The following is a 15,097-nucleotide window of genomic DNA, read 5'->3' on the forward strand; positions in this document are numbered from 1 at the left end:
AGAGCACTTGCCCGCGAAAGGCAAAGGTCCCGAGTTCAAGTCTCTGTCGGGCACACAGTTTTAATAGAGCTATGTTAATTTGTGAAAAAATGTCTTGTGCTCTTTATGTGAAGGTAAACTTAAAGAAAAGATTAAGAATGGAATACGAAATTAAACTACCTTTATTTTCAGTGTGGACCCTAAATTTTTGATTACGATGTAGGCACACTTTGTATTGTAGAGCAATGTTTGACGACGGCAAAGACTAGATGTTTCTATCAGGAAATATATTGACAATTTATTATATAATTACTGTGTTTCTGGTGGCTAAGAGAAAATAATCTAATGATTTTTGAGATAAAACATATCTCTGGTTAATAATAACGATAGAAATAGTAGAAGAGTTAAGACGTGAAAATTTTTTGTAATGTCAGGATGTTGCTGACTACTGATTTGTGCCACCATAGAGGTGAAACAAGTGTGACCATTAAAAATAATTTTATTATTATTTATTTATTGGCTCTTCTTCATTATTTATTAAACAATAACTTCACAATCACAAAGATAAGTAGATATTGTCAACTTGGTTTATTCTACCTACACCTGCTCATTCTAATAAGCATTTATTATGTAAACCTAGGAAAAGTTCTGGTAGAATTTTGCACAGAGCACAACTTCATCATAGGTAACACTTGGTTCAAGAATCATAAAAGAAGGTTGTATACATGGAAGAAGCCTGGAGATACTGACAGCTTTCAGATAGATTATATAATGGTAAGACAGATTTAGGAACCAGGTTTTAAATTTTAAGACATTTTCAGGGGCAGATGTGGACTCTGACCACAATCTATTGGTTATGAACTGTAGATTAAAACTGAAGAAACTATGAAATGGTGGTAATTTAAGGAGATGGGACCTGGATAAACTGACTAAACCAGAGGTTGTACAGAGTTTCAGGGGGAGCATAAGGGAACAATTGACAAGAATGGGGGAAAGAAATACAGTAGAAGAAGAATGGGTTGCTTTGAGGGATGAAGTAGTGAAGGCAGCAGAGGATCAAGTAGATAAAAAGATGAGGGCCAGTAGAAATCCTTGGGTAACAGAAGAAATATTGAATTTAATTGATGAAAGCAGAAAATATATAAATTCAGCAAATGAAGGAGGCAAAAAGGAATACAAACGTCTCAAAAATGAGATCTACAGGAAGTGCAAAATGGCTAAGCAGGGATGGCTAGAAGACAAATGTAAGGATGGTTAATATAGATACTGCCTGCAGGAAAATTAAAGAGACCTTTGGAGAAAAGAGAACCACTTGTATGATTATCAAGAGCTCAGATGGAAACCCAGTTCTAAGCAAAGAAGGGAAAGCAGAAAGGTGGAAGGAGTATATAGAGGGTTTATACACAGGCGACGTACTTTAGGACAATATTATGGAAATGGAAGAGGATGTAGATGAAGATGAAATGGGAGATATGATACTGCGTGAAGAGTTTGACAGAGCAATGAAAGACCTGAGTCGAAACAAGGCCCCGGGAGTAGACAACATTCCATTAGAACTACTGACAGCTTTGGGAGAGCCAGTCCTGACAAAACTCTACTATCTGGTGAGCAAGATGTATGAGACAGGCGAAATACCGTAAGACTTCAAGAAGAATATAATAATTCTAATTCCAAAGAAAGCAAATGTGGACAGATGTGAAAATTACCAAACTATCAGTTTAATAAGTCACGGCTGCAAGATACTAACACGAATTCTTTACAGACGGATGGAAAAACTAGTAGAAGCCGACCTCGGGGAAGATCAGTTTGGATTCCATAGAAATATCGGAACACGTGAGGCAATACTGACCCTACGACTTACCTCAGAAACTAAATTAAGGAAAGGCAAACCTACGTTTCTAGCATTTGTAGACTTAGAGAAAGCTTTTGACAATGTTGACTGGAACACTGCCTTTGAAATTCTGAAGGTGGTAGGGGTAATTTACAATTTGTACAGGAACCAGATGGCAGTTATAAGAGTCTAAGGACCTGAAAGGGAAGCAGTTGTTGGGAAGGGGGTGAGGCAGGGTTGCAGCCTCTCCCCGATGTTATTCAATCTGTATATTGAGCAAGCACTGAAGGAAACAAAAGAAAAATTCGGAGTAGGTATTAAAATCCATGGGGAAGAAATAAAAACTTTGAGGTTCGCCAAGGACATTGTAACTCCTTCAGAGACAGCAAAGGACTTGGAAGAGCAGTTGAACGGAATGGACAGTGTCTTGAAAGGAGGATATAAGATGAACATCAACAAAAGCAAAACGAGGATAATGGAATGTAGTCGAATTAAGTCGGGTGATGCTGAGGGAATTAGATTAGGAAGTGAGACACTTAAAGTAGTAAAGGAGTTTTGCTATTTGGGCAGCAAAATAACTGATGATGGTCGAAGTAGAGAGGATATAAAATGTAGACTAGCAATGCCAAGGAAAGTGTTTCTGAAGAAGAGAAATTTATTAACATCGAGTATAGATTTAAGTGTCAGGAAGTCATTTCTGAAAGTATTTGTATGGAGTGTAGCCATGTATGGGAGTGAAACACGGACAATAACTAGTTTGGACAAGAAGAGAATAGAAGCTTTCGAAATGTGGTGCTACAGATGAATGCTGAAGATTAGATGTGTAGATCATACAACTAATGAGGAGGTATTGAATAGGATTGGGGAGCAGAGAAGTTTGTGGCACAACTTGACTAGAAGAAGGGATCGGTTGGTAGGACATGTTCTGAGGCATCAAGGGGTCACCAATTTAGTATTGGTCAGCAGCGTGGAGGGAAAAAATCATAGAAGGAGACCAAGAGATGAATACACTAAACAGATACAGAAGGATGTAGGTTGCAGTAGGTACTGGGAGATGAAGAAGCTTGCACAGGATAAAGTAGCATGGAGAGCTGCATCAAACCAGTCTCAGGACTGAAGACCACAACAACAACAGGAAAAGTTAGGAATATGGAAAGTCTGCAGATTTCTGTAATTCTGTTATCTTAGATGCAAGAACAATGAGGAAGGTTAGGGAACTCCAACTAACAATAGCTGTTCAAAAAAGATTTCTGTGACAATGTCTTACTGCAAATGTTTTAATTTTTTTAATTTTAGCTATTTGGTCCATTGCTTGATGTTGCACACAGAAAGCTGCTTCACTGGCAAACTAATTTTCTAATACAGTTTCTACAAATGTACCTATTAACATTTTAGTGCTTTTGATTGAACCACAGCTCAAATATTGAGACTGTCTAATGGAATATCCTAAATTTCTCATGGAGAAACCTAATTATACTTTTCCTGAAGTTAACGTTCAATACACAATCACAGCTACAGAGCCTCCAATGTATGCAGGTACTTATCGTCAGGAAAATTGGCTTAAGAAAAACTTTAATTTCAAGTCATGATCAGGCTTGCTACAAGTCATCCTTCTAAAAGCTGCTAGTGTAGTCTTCTCCATCTCGTTTCCATGAAAATTTGAACTCTGCATACCTGTAAGGATTACTGAGCTTTGAAAGCTTTACAGTGCCGGACTGATTTCCATTACCTTTTTTATACGATTTCAACTGTCAAGGTTCAAGGTGTGGGTTTCTGTAGTCATGTCCTAGTTTATGAACCACGGGTAACGTATGAGTGGCCAAGTAAGTGGTCCCGACAGTCGGGATACCAGTTACTTTGGAATAACGCTGGGCATCTCGGACATATTCTGAGTCATGGTCAGCTTTATGCTCATACGGAAAAGACTACCAAATCGGTTAGTCCCTCAACTGTTAGGGGTAAAACTCAATGGGACTCGGGGCAAGTAAGGCTGCTTCCCTCGTACTTTAAATATGACGCTGGCAACAATCAGAGCAAAATGCCTCGAACCTTTGGAGGTGACGGAGTCCCACCTCTAACTGACAAACCAGGGACTCCTAAGATACAACTTGGCAAACTAATGGTAATGAGATGGGGAGCTATTAATATCAATGGGGGCTACTCTGGGAAGAAGGTAGAGCTGGCAGAGGCTGCAAGTAAGATGGGGCTGGACGTTTTAGCTGTTAGTGACATTCGGGTAAGGGGGTGAGAAAGAAGAGGAAGTGGGAGAATACAAGGTCTACCTGTCAGGAGTCAAAGCAGGAATAGCACAATGGGGTGTAGGGCTTTACATCAGGAAAGAAATGGAACCCAGCGTAGTTGCAATAAGGTATGTAAATGAACGACTGATGTGGATAGATTCGACAGTGTCTGCATATTAACATTGTGAAGGGACAGATCAAGATAAGATGGATAGTTTTTATGAGGCACTCAGTGATGTAGTTGTTAGAGTAAAGGCCAACGACAGTGTTCTGCTCATGCGCGATTTTAATGCCAGGATTGAAAATCGAACAGAAGGGTATGAAAAGGTTATGGGTAAATTTGGAGAGGATATGGAGGCCAACAGGAATGGGAAACAACTCTTTGATTTCTGTGCCAGTATGGGCTTAGTAATCACAAACTCCTTTTTCAAACTTAAGACCATTCACCGATATACTCGGGAACGCAGGGGAACCAGATCTGTCATTGACTATATAATAACAGATCAGGAATTCAGGAAGGCTGTGAGGGACACACGTGTATTCAGGGGATTCTTTGATGACACTGATGAAAATACGATCAGTAATGTTTCAGATTTCGAGGTACAATGGGATAGTAATGATGGAAATAGGATCACATTTGAGGAAGTGGAGAAAATGGTCAATAGATTGCAGTGCAATAAAGCAGTTGGGGTTGATGAAATTAAGTCGGAACTCATCAAATACAGTGGAATGTCAGGTCTTAAATGGCTAAACAGGATAATTGAATTGGCCTGGGAGTCGGGACAGGTTCCATCAGACTGGACAAAAGCAGTAATCACACCAACCTTTAAACATGGAAACAGAAAAGATTGTCACAACTACAGAGGTATCTCTTTAATCAGCGTTGTGGGTAAAATCTTCTCAGGTATTGTTGAAAGGAACGTGCGAGTATTAGTTGAGAACTAATTGGATGAAAATCAGCGTGGGTTTAGGCCTCTTAGAGGTTTTCAGGACCAGATCTTTAGCTTACGCCAAATAATGGAGAAGTGTTATGAGTGGAACAGGGAACTGTATCTATGCTTTATAGATCTAGAAAAGGCATATGACTGGGTTCCTAGGAGGAAGTTATTGTCTGTTCTATGAGATTATGGAATAGGAGGCAAACTTTTGCAAGCAATTAAAGGTCTTTACATGGATTGTCGGGCAGCAGTTAGAGTTGACGGTAAATTGAGTTCATGGTTCATAGTAGTTTCAGGGGTAAGACAAGGCTGCAACCTGTCTCCACTGTTGTTCATATTATTTATGGATAATATGTTGAAAACAATAGACTGGCTGGGTGAGATTAAGATATGTGAACACAACATAAGCAGTCTTGCATATGCCGATGACTTAGTTGTGATGGCAGATTCAATTGAAAGTTTGCAAAGTAATATTTCAGAGCTAGATCAGAAATGTAAGGACTATGGTATGAAGATTAGCATCTCCAAAACGAAAGTAATGTCAGTGGGAAAGAGAGATAAACGGATTGAGTGCCAAATAGGAGGAACAAAGTTAGAACGGGTAGACAGTTTCAAGTACTTAGGATACATATTCTCACAGGATGGAAACATAGTGAAAGAACTGGAAGCGAGGTGTAGCAAAGCTCAGCTACGATCTTCTCTCTTCTGCAAGAAGGAAGTCAGTACCAAGACTAAGTTATCTGTACAACGTTCAATCTTTCGACCAACTTTGTTGTATGGGAGCGAAAGCTGGGTGGATTCAGGTTACCTTATCAACAAGGTTGAGGTTGCGGATATGAAAGTAGCTAGGATGATTTCAGGTACTAGTAGATGGGAACAATAGCAGGAGGGTATCCACAATGAGGAAATCAAAGAAAAACTGGGAATGAACTCTATAGATGTAGCAGTCAGGGCAAACAGGCTTAGATGGTGGGGTCATGTTACATGCATGGGAGAAGCAAGGTTACCCAAGAGACTCATGGGTTCAGTGGTAGAGGGTAGGAGGAGTCGGAGCAGACCAAGGAGAAGGTACCTGGATTCAGTTAAGAATGATTTTGAAGTAACAGGCCTAATATCAGAAGAGGCACCAATGTTAGAATTGAATAGGGGATCATGGAGGAATTTTATAAGGGGGACTATGCTCCAGACTGAATGCTGAAAGGCATCATCAGTCTTAAATGATGATGATGATTCAACTGCCAACTCTCCAGGGTAAAGGTATTATCTAGAATAGACTTTATTCAAGCTTATCACCACATTCCTGCAGCACAAGATGATCCACAAAACTCAGGTGTGATTATAACATTAGGACTTTTCAAATTTTTGAAATGCTTTCTCTTGTTTTAGGGTGCAAAAACAACTAGGATCATATGCACCCGTGTCAGAACTGCAGAACTCTAAGACAAAGAGAGGAGTTAAAAACGATGACACATTAATCTCTATCAAAGGACAAGAAGACAACAAAAATCAGGGATGGGGAGGAAGGTCTATAAAATATGCCATAAAAAATGGAGGTAAAAGATTAAATATCCTTCACCACAGTGATACAATGGATAAAAACAAAAATGCACTGGACAGCCCTCGTGTTGTTTGCTAAAACAGCCAATAACTCAGATGGTAAACACAAATGAGAACTTAAATGTAAAGAAAAGGGAATTCCATCAGGAAATGACAGACTGTCAAAGGTTGAGGTCAATGAGCATGGTGGGAGAACACCGCTTAACTAATGACAATGGCTAAAAAGACAGTGCCTGATACCCAACTTAGCTAAAATGATCTCCTCATTGTGAGATGGCCAAGAGGAGGTCACTTGACTATGTGTCAGAGACAACAGATCACTAGAGATGATGAAACAGCTGGGCAGTGCAGAAGGATAGATCCAAATGGGAATAGGTGTGCGAGGAGTCTGAAAGGAACATGGATGCTCCTGTGTTAAGGTAGAGGAGGTTGATTAAGAAGGCCAGCCAAGAGAGCACCTCTCAGAAAGGTTCTGGGAGAACCCCAAAGGGGATGGTGCACATTAAAATCACTGATCAGCAGAAAGAGTTGAGGTAGCCACCGAATAAGCTGGAGGAAGTCTGCCCTATTGATATTGAATGATGAAGGGATATAAACAATACAAACGGAAAACGTCAAGTGAAGGAGGAAAACAGCTTGAAGATGGGTAGTCAGGAAGAGGGGCTGACTATGAATGTCATTCCGTATGAGCAGCATGACTCTCCAATGAGGTGGAATGCCCAATGCCCATCTCAGGGGAGAGGGGGGGGGGGGGGGGGGGGGTAGGTCGAAAGACTGGGAAGAAAAGTGGAAGGCCAAAGCACTCATGAGGATGCAATTTTGTTTCCTGAAGGCACAGGACAAGTGGATGATGCTATTCTAAGAGCAGTCATAAATCCTTTTTGTTGGATCAAATGCCGCAAATGTTCCATTGGAGGAGGGTCATGATGAGGAAAAAATGAAGGGGTGTCACCTCAGTGGCTGCTAAGTGCCAGCCTGCGAAGACTCGCTGCTACAGGGAACAGAGGTAGGGGGATCCTGCTCCACAAGTCCTTCAGAAGCATCAGCTCTCTTCTGCTGTCAGCCTGTGGATTCCAGTGCAGAAAAACAGTTGGTGCTGCACACCAGTGACGCGGAGGCTGGCTGGGTGAGGGTGTCACGTGACGACACCATCGAAGAGAATCTTTGGGTTAGCAAAGGAGAAGACATTTGCCTTTGGTTGACTTCTTCAAGTCTTTCCAGTTAGCATAGGTAGACAGTGGTGTTGGTTGGCTGGACGGACGTAGGAAATCTTCACAGGAGTATTCCTTCTGTCCTTTCTGATCTGCTCGATGCGTAGGTGGTAACTTCGCCCTGTGGGACGAGAGTTTGATGGCTTGTTGCACAGCTAGACAAGGAGATGTTGATACTACAATGAGTGATTTCACAACCTCAGAGCTGAATTTTAGATTGAATGTCTGTGTGGCCATGTCCTTCATGGAGCGAGGTGTAGGAAGAACAGTACTGTAAGTGTCACATGGTAATAAACAGGGTTTGTGGCTAGCCAATAACTTGTGAGTGACCAGGTAAGATACTTTTTCCTTTACCCAGATCTCCTAGACAGCCCACCCATTGAGATACATGGGACAATCTCAAGAGGAGGTGGCATGGTCACCATTACAGTTACAGCGAGGAGGAGGAGGCAGACAATAGCCCTCATGTGCATCCCTCCACAGGTTACACATTTGGCAAGATGTTGAGAAGACATTTAAGTCTGGTTGAAATGGTGGCAATGGTAGCAGCACATTGGATTCGGAATGTAAAGTCAGACTGTGATAACTTCATACCCTGCTTTGTTCTTGGATGGAAGCACCACTATATTAAAGGTGAGAAAAAGAGTGTGTGTGGGCACTAAGTTGGTATCTGCCTTTTACATCACCCATTGGACACCAATAACAACCGGATTAGAGAGTTAGGTTTGGATTTTGGCCTCAGTCAGGCTGTCAAGCAACCCAGTGTAAATAACACTGACCCAACCAGGATAGCTGTGGAGCAGTGAAACAGCAAGCAGTAGTTGTGCTTGAGACTCATAAGTAGTCTCCAAAAGCAAAGTGCCATAGCATAAACAAAAGAAGGATTTCAAAGGGCTGGCAATTCAATCAACATCTTTCTGAATTAGAAAGAGATTTCCCATTGCAAAGGACTAGCTGTCTTCAGTACTTGAAACCGTGAGAAACTGTGATGCAGCTGGGAGGGTCTTTGAATCAGGAGGGTCATTCCATTTAAGTTTGGTAGATGTAGAGTGGAAAGATGATGATTGGCTCATTGTGAGAAAATTCCTCATGATTGACAGCATCTCTGATGGTGTGATCCTTCCAAGTGGGGGACCCCTTCACAAGGGGGCACATCCACCTTAGCTGATTGTTCACACCTCAGGTCGCACCTCCCGTACACCTGACAGAGGGCACTTGGCGATTTGGGAAGGTAGCAGCTCAGGCAGTCACCCCTCCCCAGGCCTGGTGTGTACGGAGGGTACATGCGAACCCTACCTGTCAACCCAGGGCTGGGGATTACATGTTACCCAGTACCATTATGCATCAGATACATGGGCCAGCCTTCAGGAGAGCACAGGGAAGAAGAAGAAGAAGAAGAAGAAGAAGAAGAAGAAGAAAAGAGGAGCCTCAAACGTTGAAGCAGAGGAAGGGTAGGAGAAGGTGAACAAAGAAATGAAAAAGGAATGAAAAACAGTGTTGAGACACTGTCTGTAATCTGTGGACAATGCAGAACATTCCCAACAAACCTCAGACATGTTCCCCAAGGGAGGTGAAAAAGAATTGCAAGAGGACAGACATGCAGCATGGAAGGTAAAAGAAGCTGAAAAGGATGGGGCCCCATGGTAGCCAAACATGAACCCGTCAAAGAGCGGCGAGCCCCCTGGGGGTCCATGCACTATATGACTTGGCTCATCCTGTCATCAAAGGCACAATGGACTGATTCAACAGCACTTCATTCGACCTTCACTGAAACGAGAACTAAAGCTGAGTAGGAAAAAAAAGCCTTTTTTGTCAAAAAGTGTATGTTTCAAAACAACCAGCGCTTACGGAACTTTCAGCAAAGTTGACAGTCATGTCCCACATATTTATATTGATCTGTAGGGGCCATTACCTTGCTATCCAGGCTCCATTTACCTCTTAACAATGATTGACAGATCTATACATTGAACGGTGGCAGTATCACTAATGGACATCTCTGCGGAAAGTGTTCCCAACACACTGTTATCGTCGTGGATGGCATGTTTTGGAGTATACCCACTGACATGTGATGACAGTTTCTTTGTCTGTTGTTTACTCATGTCATAAAGTCTGAAGACACAAGCTACTGCTAATCTTCTGGCATCAAAAGACAAAGTTGAACAGTGATACTGCAATGTCAAGGCAGCATTATGAGCCCGACTCTCAGATGACTGGTTGACAACTTACCAACAATTTTAATGAGTCTCTGTGCTTTTTGTGACTCCAGAATATAAAATCACTGTTTATAACAAATCAGCACTACAGGGATAGCTGTTGAGTGGTAGATTGTGATTAGTAATCTGATTAACAAAATTTATGATTCAATCCATTTTTCAACTAAATTTTTTTTTTTATAAATGAAAACCCAAAATTCAGTACAGGAACCTTTGAGATAAAGTGTGCTACATAAGGATATTTATTCATTTTTTTCATATTTCCTGTAATATTTTGACATCCATTTTCATTTTTGACTTTTAAAAATTTTAATTATATCATAAATTTCAGTTGTTTCGATTGACTGAAACTGGCATGTTACTTCACATTGTGAAATATTTAATTATGGAAAATCCATCATAACATTTCACACACCATAAAAATAAAAACTCTTACAATTTTTCACAAACACCAAGAAACATCGTAATGTTAATATTGTAAGAATGCATCTTTGATGCTCTGCACCAACAAGTGGCCAGTCATAAGAAGTGCTGAACTTGATTCTTGTAAAGTAAAGTATTATTTTGTGAAAACCGTGTCTAACAAAAACTATCAACTTTTATATGAGTATTTCTAAAATAATTAAACAAAATGGAATATTACCAGTTACAGAGTCAGTGGCTATTTGAAAGTGAAGTACAGGGAAAAGATACAATTTGTTGCAGACACTGAACTTGACTAAAAATGATAATGCTTTACTATCGACAAATTAATATCTTCACAAAAACATTTAAAACTTGGTCCCCCTGAAGCATGATGCCTCAGAATATAATGGACAATGAGCTGAGCTGTGAACATCTTCAAATTACCCCAGATGAGGTTTATTACTCTGTTCTCATTTATGAAACAGCCAACACTGTAATATCTATTCTACAGTGCCATTTACCATCATATACTGATAAAAATTTACATGTATGACAGCACAGACAAAGAAAAGTTAATGCTAAAATTAAACCATTTCAATAATTGCTGTTTGATTGGACTGTGGGAACAGGACTGTTAGATACTGCAGAAATTCTTTGAACCTACACCAATGGAGTGTGTGACATTCCAATTTAATTTGCAACCTGAAGCAGCACATGCAGTCACATAAAACAATAAATGTTCACTATCACCCTACAACATTTGTCTTCACCTATTTTCAACTTATGACTTTTCACATTTCTTCATCAGACATTATACACAGAGAGGAAACTTCCCTAACTATCTGGTAGGTTCACACTCTGAAAAACACTTTGATGTTGAAACACTTCATGGTCAGAAGACTGTCTCCATCAATAGACTCAAGCCTTCCTGCTGAAGAATATGGAGCATGGACCACTCATGTCAGCTTCACACAATCCACCAACCAACTCCAGCCATAAAACCTTTGGAGTGTCATCAACCAATCTAATGAATTCACATTCTGGCCATACAGAGCATTTCCAAAAAAGTACTTTAATGTTATCACTGATGAGGGATTAGTACGTGGTTATAGCTGGTGTAATGAAATATAAACTCTGTTAAAAGTATTGGTACACATAGGATTAGACAGTCTTTTGTTTCTGTTTACTATTTCCACTGTAGCATCATTTTAAAATATATGTACAATTGAGCATCACAGTTTTGTGTTGTTGTCTGTAGTTCTGTATAAAAAAAAGAGGAGATAAAGTTATTTTAACTAGAACTGCAATTTGTACTGAATTTTACCTGGAAATATATGTCAATTGCCGTCTACAAAAATTGAAAAAGTAAAAAGTTTTTCCTAGCATATTGGATATACCAGGTCTACAGAGGTGAAAAGATTAGCAACAAAACAACAAGTCATGGAGAACAAGATTGAACCACTGAAAGAATTACAAAAAAGAAATTTGAATGTCTCATGCATGTAACAGATAGGTTAATATTTGTACCTCGACAGCTTCAACTTAATCATTCATTTTATGCCATGCCTAAAAACCCCAAAAGCATCAATGTGCAAATTTCAGCTCAGTGTGATCTCCACAACAATGTCGGTATAACTTATGTTCCCATATGGAACTAAAACATACACAGTGCTTAATTTCATTGCTGATGTGTAACCTTTTATTGCATTGACTTTAAATAATGGATAAGACTCCTCAGATCACTTTTGAAAAATTATATTCATATTTTGGTTTCCCACTGCTTCTTTAAGTACTTTTAATATGCACGTGTAATTCATTAAAAAGAATTCAAACATAAATGTAACGCACCTTAAAAATGTCGGAGGTGTAAAATATCACAGCATTTACTCCACTGAGTTGTTGGAAAATCATGAGGCCAAAAGCAACAAGAACTCCTTTTCGTGCAGCTGGTGTATTGAAGGCCTTCCACAAAGAGACCTTTTCCTTCGCTGAACTCTCTACAGATTCTCTCATTTCAGCTAGCTCAGGTTCAACATCATAGTGTGGGCCTCTGAACCACTGCAGTGCCTTACGTGCCTCATCACCACGTCCTTGCTTCAGGCGATACAATGGAGTCTCAGGCATGAAGATAAAAGCTGCTGCAAATAGGATGGGCATGAGACCACATGCAATGGATATCCAAAACAGCTCTACACCTAGTCCCAACAAATACACAAACAGTATTCCCACAGTAAGCATAAGTTGGTAATAGCCTCCTAGTGTTCCTCGAATTTCCTTTTGCGCAATCTCACTTGTGTAGACAGGTGCTGTTAAACTGAATGCACCTCCCATTCCTCCTGTCAGTAAGCGTCCTACACACAGCCAAACAACCTGTGAAACAAATAAAGACCATAATCAATTTAAAAGATCCTGTCAAGTCAGTAACAGGAACAAAGGAAATGTTTCAGTAAAATTATGAAAGGAATGAAACAGATTACTGCTGATTGAAAGAAACATAACTAGCAGATTTAACAGCAACAACATATACTACATATTTTTACTGTTTAGGAATGAAATGATAATTAATATAACACTAAAAAAACAGACTGTTGCACTGAACTCTTTACAATTTCTAGTATAGTCAGATGAAAGTGTAACGCCGGAAATGCATATCCTTCTATTTCCATCTATTGCACTATAGATTTTTCCTTATTTTGTTACCTGATATGACATTTCTGTGTCTTTGTATATTGTAATTGTTTTACTATTTGTATATATATATGCATTTATGTCGATGTACACGGTGATTCAAAAAGAATACCACAACTTTAGGAATTTAAAACTCTGCAACTGTAAGAGAGCTATAAAGTTTCATTTAGTTGTACATTTGTTCGCTTGAGGTGCTGTTGACTAGGCGTCAGCGTCAGTTGATGCTAAGATGGCGACCGCTCAACAGAAAGCTTTTTGTGTTATTGAGTACGGCAGAAGTGAATCGACGACAGTTGTTCAGCGTGCATTTCGAATGAAGTATGATGTTAAACCTCCTGATAGGTGGTTATTAAACGTTGTTATAAACAGTTTACAGAGAATGGGTGTTTGTGCAAAGGGAAAAGTTCTGGACGGCAGAGAACAAGTGATGAAAATGTAGCACGCATCCAGCAAGCATTTGTTCGCAGCCCAGGAAAATCGACTCGCAGAGCTAGCAGAGAGCTGCAAACTCCACAATCAACTGTATGGAGAGTCCTACAAAAAAGGTTAGTTATGAAACCTTATTGTCTGAAATTGGTTCAAGCACTGTCTGCAGCTGATAAGATTAAAAGAATCGATTTCTGTGATTTTATCCTTGCTCAAATGGAAACAGATGAATCTTTCGTTTCAAAGATTGTGTTTAGTGATGAAGCAACTTTCCACTCTAACGGGAAAGTCAACCATCACAATGTCTGTATATGGGGCACTGAGAATCCATGGGAAACAACTCAGTATGAACGTGACTCGCCTAAGGTGAACGTTTTCTGTGCCATTTCAGCCAATAAAGTTTCTGGTCCCTTTTTCTTTGAAGGTGCTACTGTAACTGGACTACAGTATCTGGAGATGTTAGAGAATTGGCTGTTACCTCAGCTCGAACAAGAAGCACAACACTTCATATTTCAGCATGATGGAGCGCCACTACATTGGCAATTATCTGTCCGTAACTACCTGAATGTCAACTACCCGAGGCGATGGATCGGCCGCCAGGCAGCCCGTGACAGAGCACTTCATCATTGGCCTCCAAGAAGCCCTGATCTTACCCCCTGCGATTTTTTCTTATGGGGGTATGTTAAGGATATGGTGTTCCGACCACCTCTCCCAGCCACCATTGATGATTTGAAACGAGAAATAACAGCAGCTATCCAAACTGTTACGCCTGATACGCTACAGAGAGTGTGGAACGAGTTGGAGTATCAGGTTGATATTGCTCGAGTGTCTGGAGGGGGCCATATTAAACATCTCTGAACTTGTTTTTGATTAAAAAAAAACCTTTTTAAATACTCTTTGTAATGATGTATAACAGAAGGTTATATTATGTTTCTTTCATTAAATGCACATTTTTAAAGTTGTAGTATTCTTTTTGAATCACCCTGTATAATTGGTTTGTTTTGTGACTATTATTTGTATTTACACGCTGGGTCTGGCCTATGGAAAACTATGCTATCGAATGAATACATTGATAGGTCGTGTGGAGAACCAAAGTGTTTAGGATCTTTGGTAGTGTTAATTCTGCCGCGTGGAGCGCAGGCAAAGAGGGTCTGGCTGGAGGAGGGCAGTGGAGCAGGTGCGTTGTGTGACGCTCCCGCGAGTTGCCGCACTTTCGGGGTTTGGCAGCATGTAATTGCGCTCGACTTGCTATGTTAGTTTCTGACATGGTGTCGCAGATGGGAAGCATTAGCTGGCGCACATCAAGAGCCCATTTTGCCTGGTGACCATGTTGAGAAGAAGGCATGCCAACATCCAGCTTCTGCAAAAGCGACGGCCGACAATGAGTGACTGTCGTCACCTGCTCGACTGATGACTGCAAACCTTCAATCAACCCACAAGGAAGACTGGAAGCACGTAAATTTTTAGAACTGTATGGAAGACCTCAATTCCATCACAAAATTACAGCAACTTAGCATGAACCTTTGTTGCTCGTTGTCCCAATTGCATAACCAAGCAGGGTCCCTTCCTTTTCCGAAATGAACCCGAGTGTCGTTGAAATTCAGACGCC

General features: G+C 40.3%; 1 protein-coding gene across 2 annotated transcripts in view; it reads right to left on the minus strand.

The window, feature by feature from the left end:
- Window positions 1-15,097, minus strand: part of LOC126354579 (facilitated trehalose transporter Tret1) — a 205,198-nt gene that overhangs the window by 6,273 nt on the left and 183,828 nt on the right. For both annotated transcript variants that reach the window (XM_050004325.1, XM_050004324.1), the window contains one exon: window positions 12,223-12,744. In XM_050004325.1, coding sequence (XP_049860282.1) covers window positions 12,223-12,744 — 522 coding nt within the window. The remainder of the gene's footprint in view (window positions 1-12,222; window positions 12,745-15,097) is intronic.

The sequence above is a fragment of the Schistocerca gregaria genome, chromosome 3, assembly GCF_023897955.1.
Source record: "Schistocerca gregaria isolate iqSchGreg1 chromosome 3, iqSchGreg1.2, whole genome shotgun sequence".
In the NCBI taxonomy this organism is placed as follows: domain Eukaryota; kingdom Metazoa; phylum Arthropoda; class Insecta; order Orthoptera; family Acrididae; genus Schistocerca; species Schistocerca gregaria.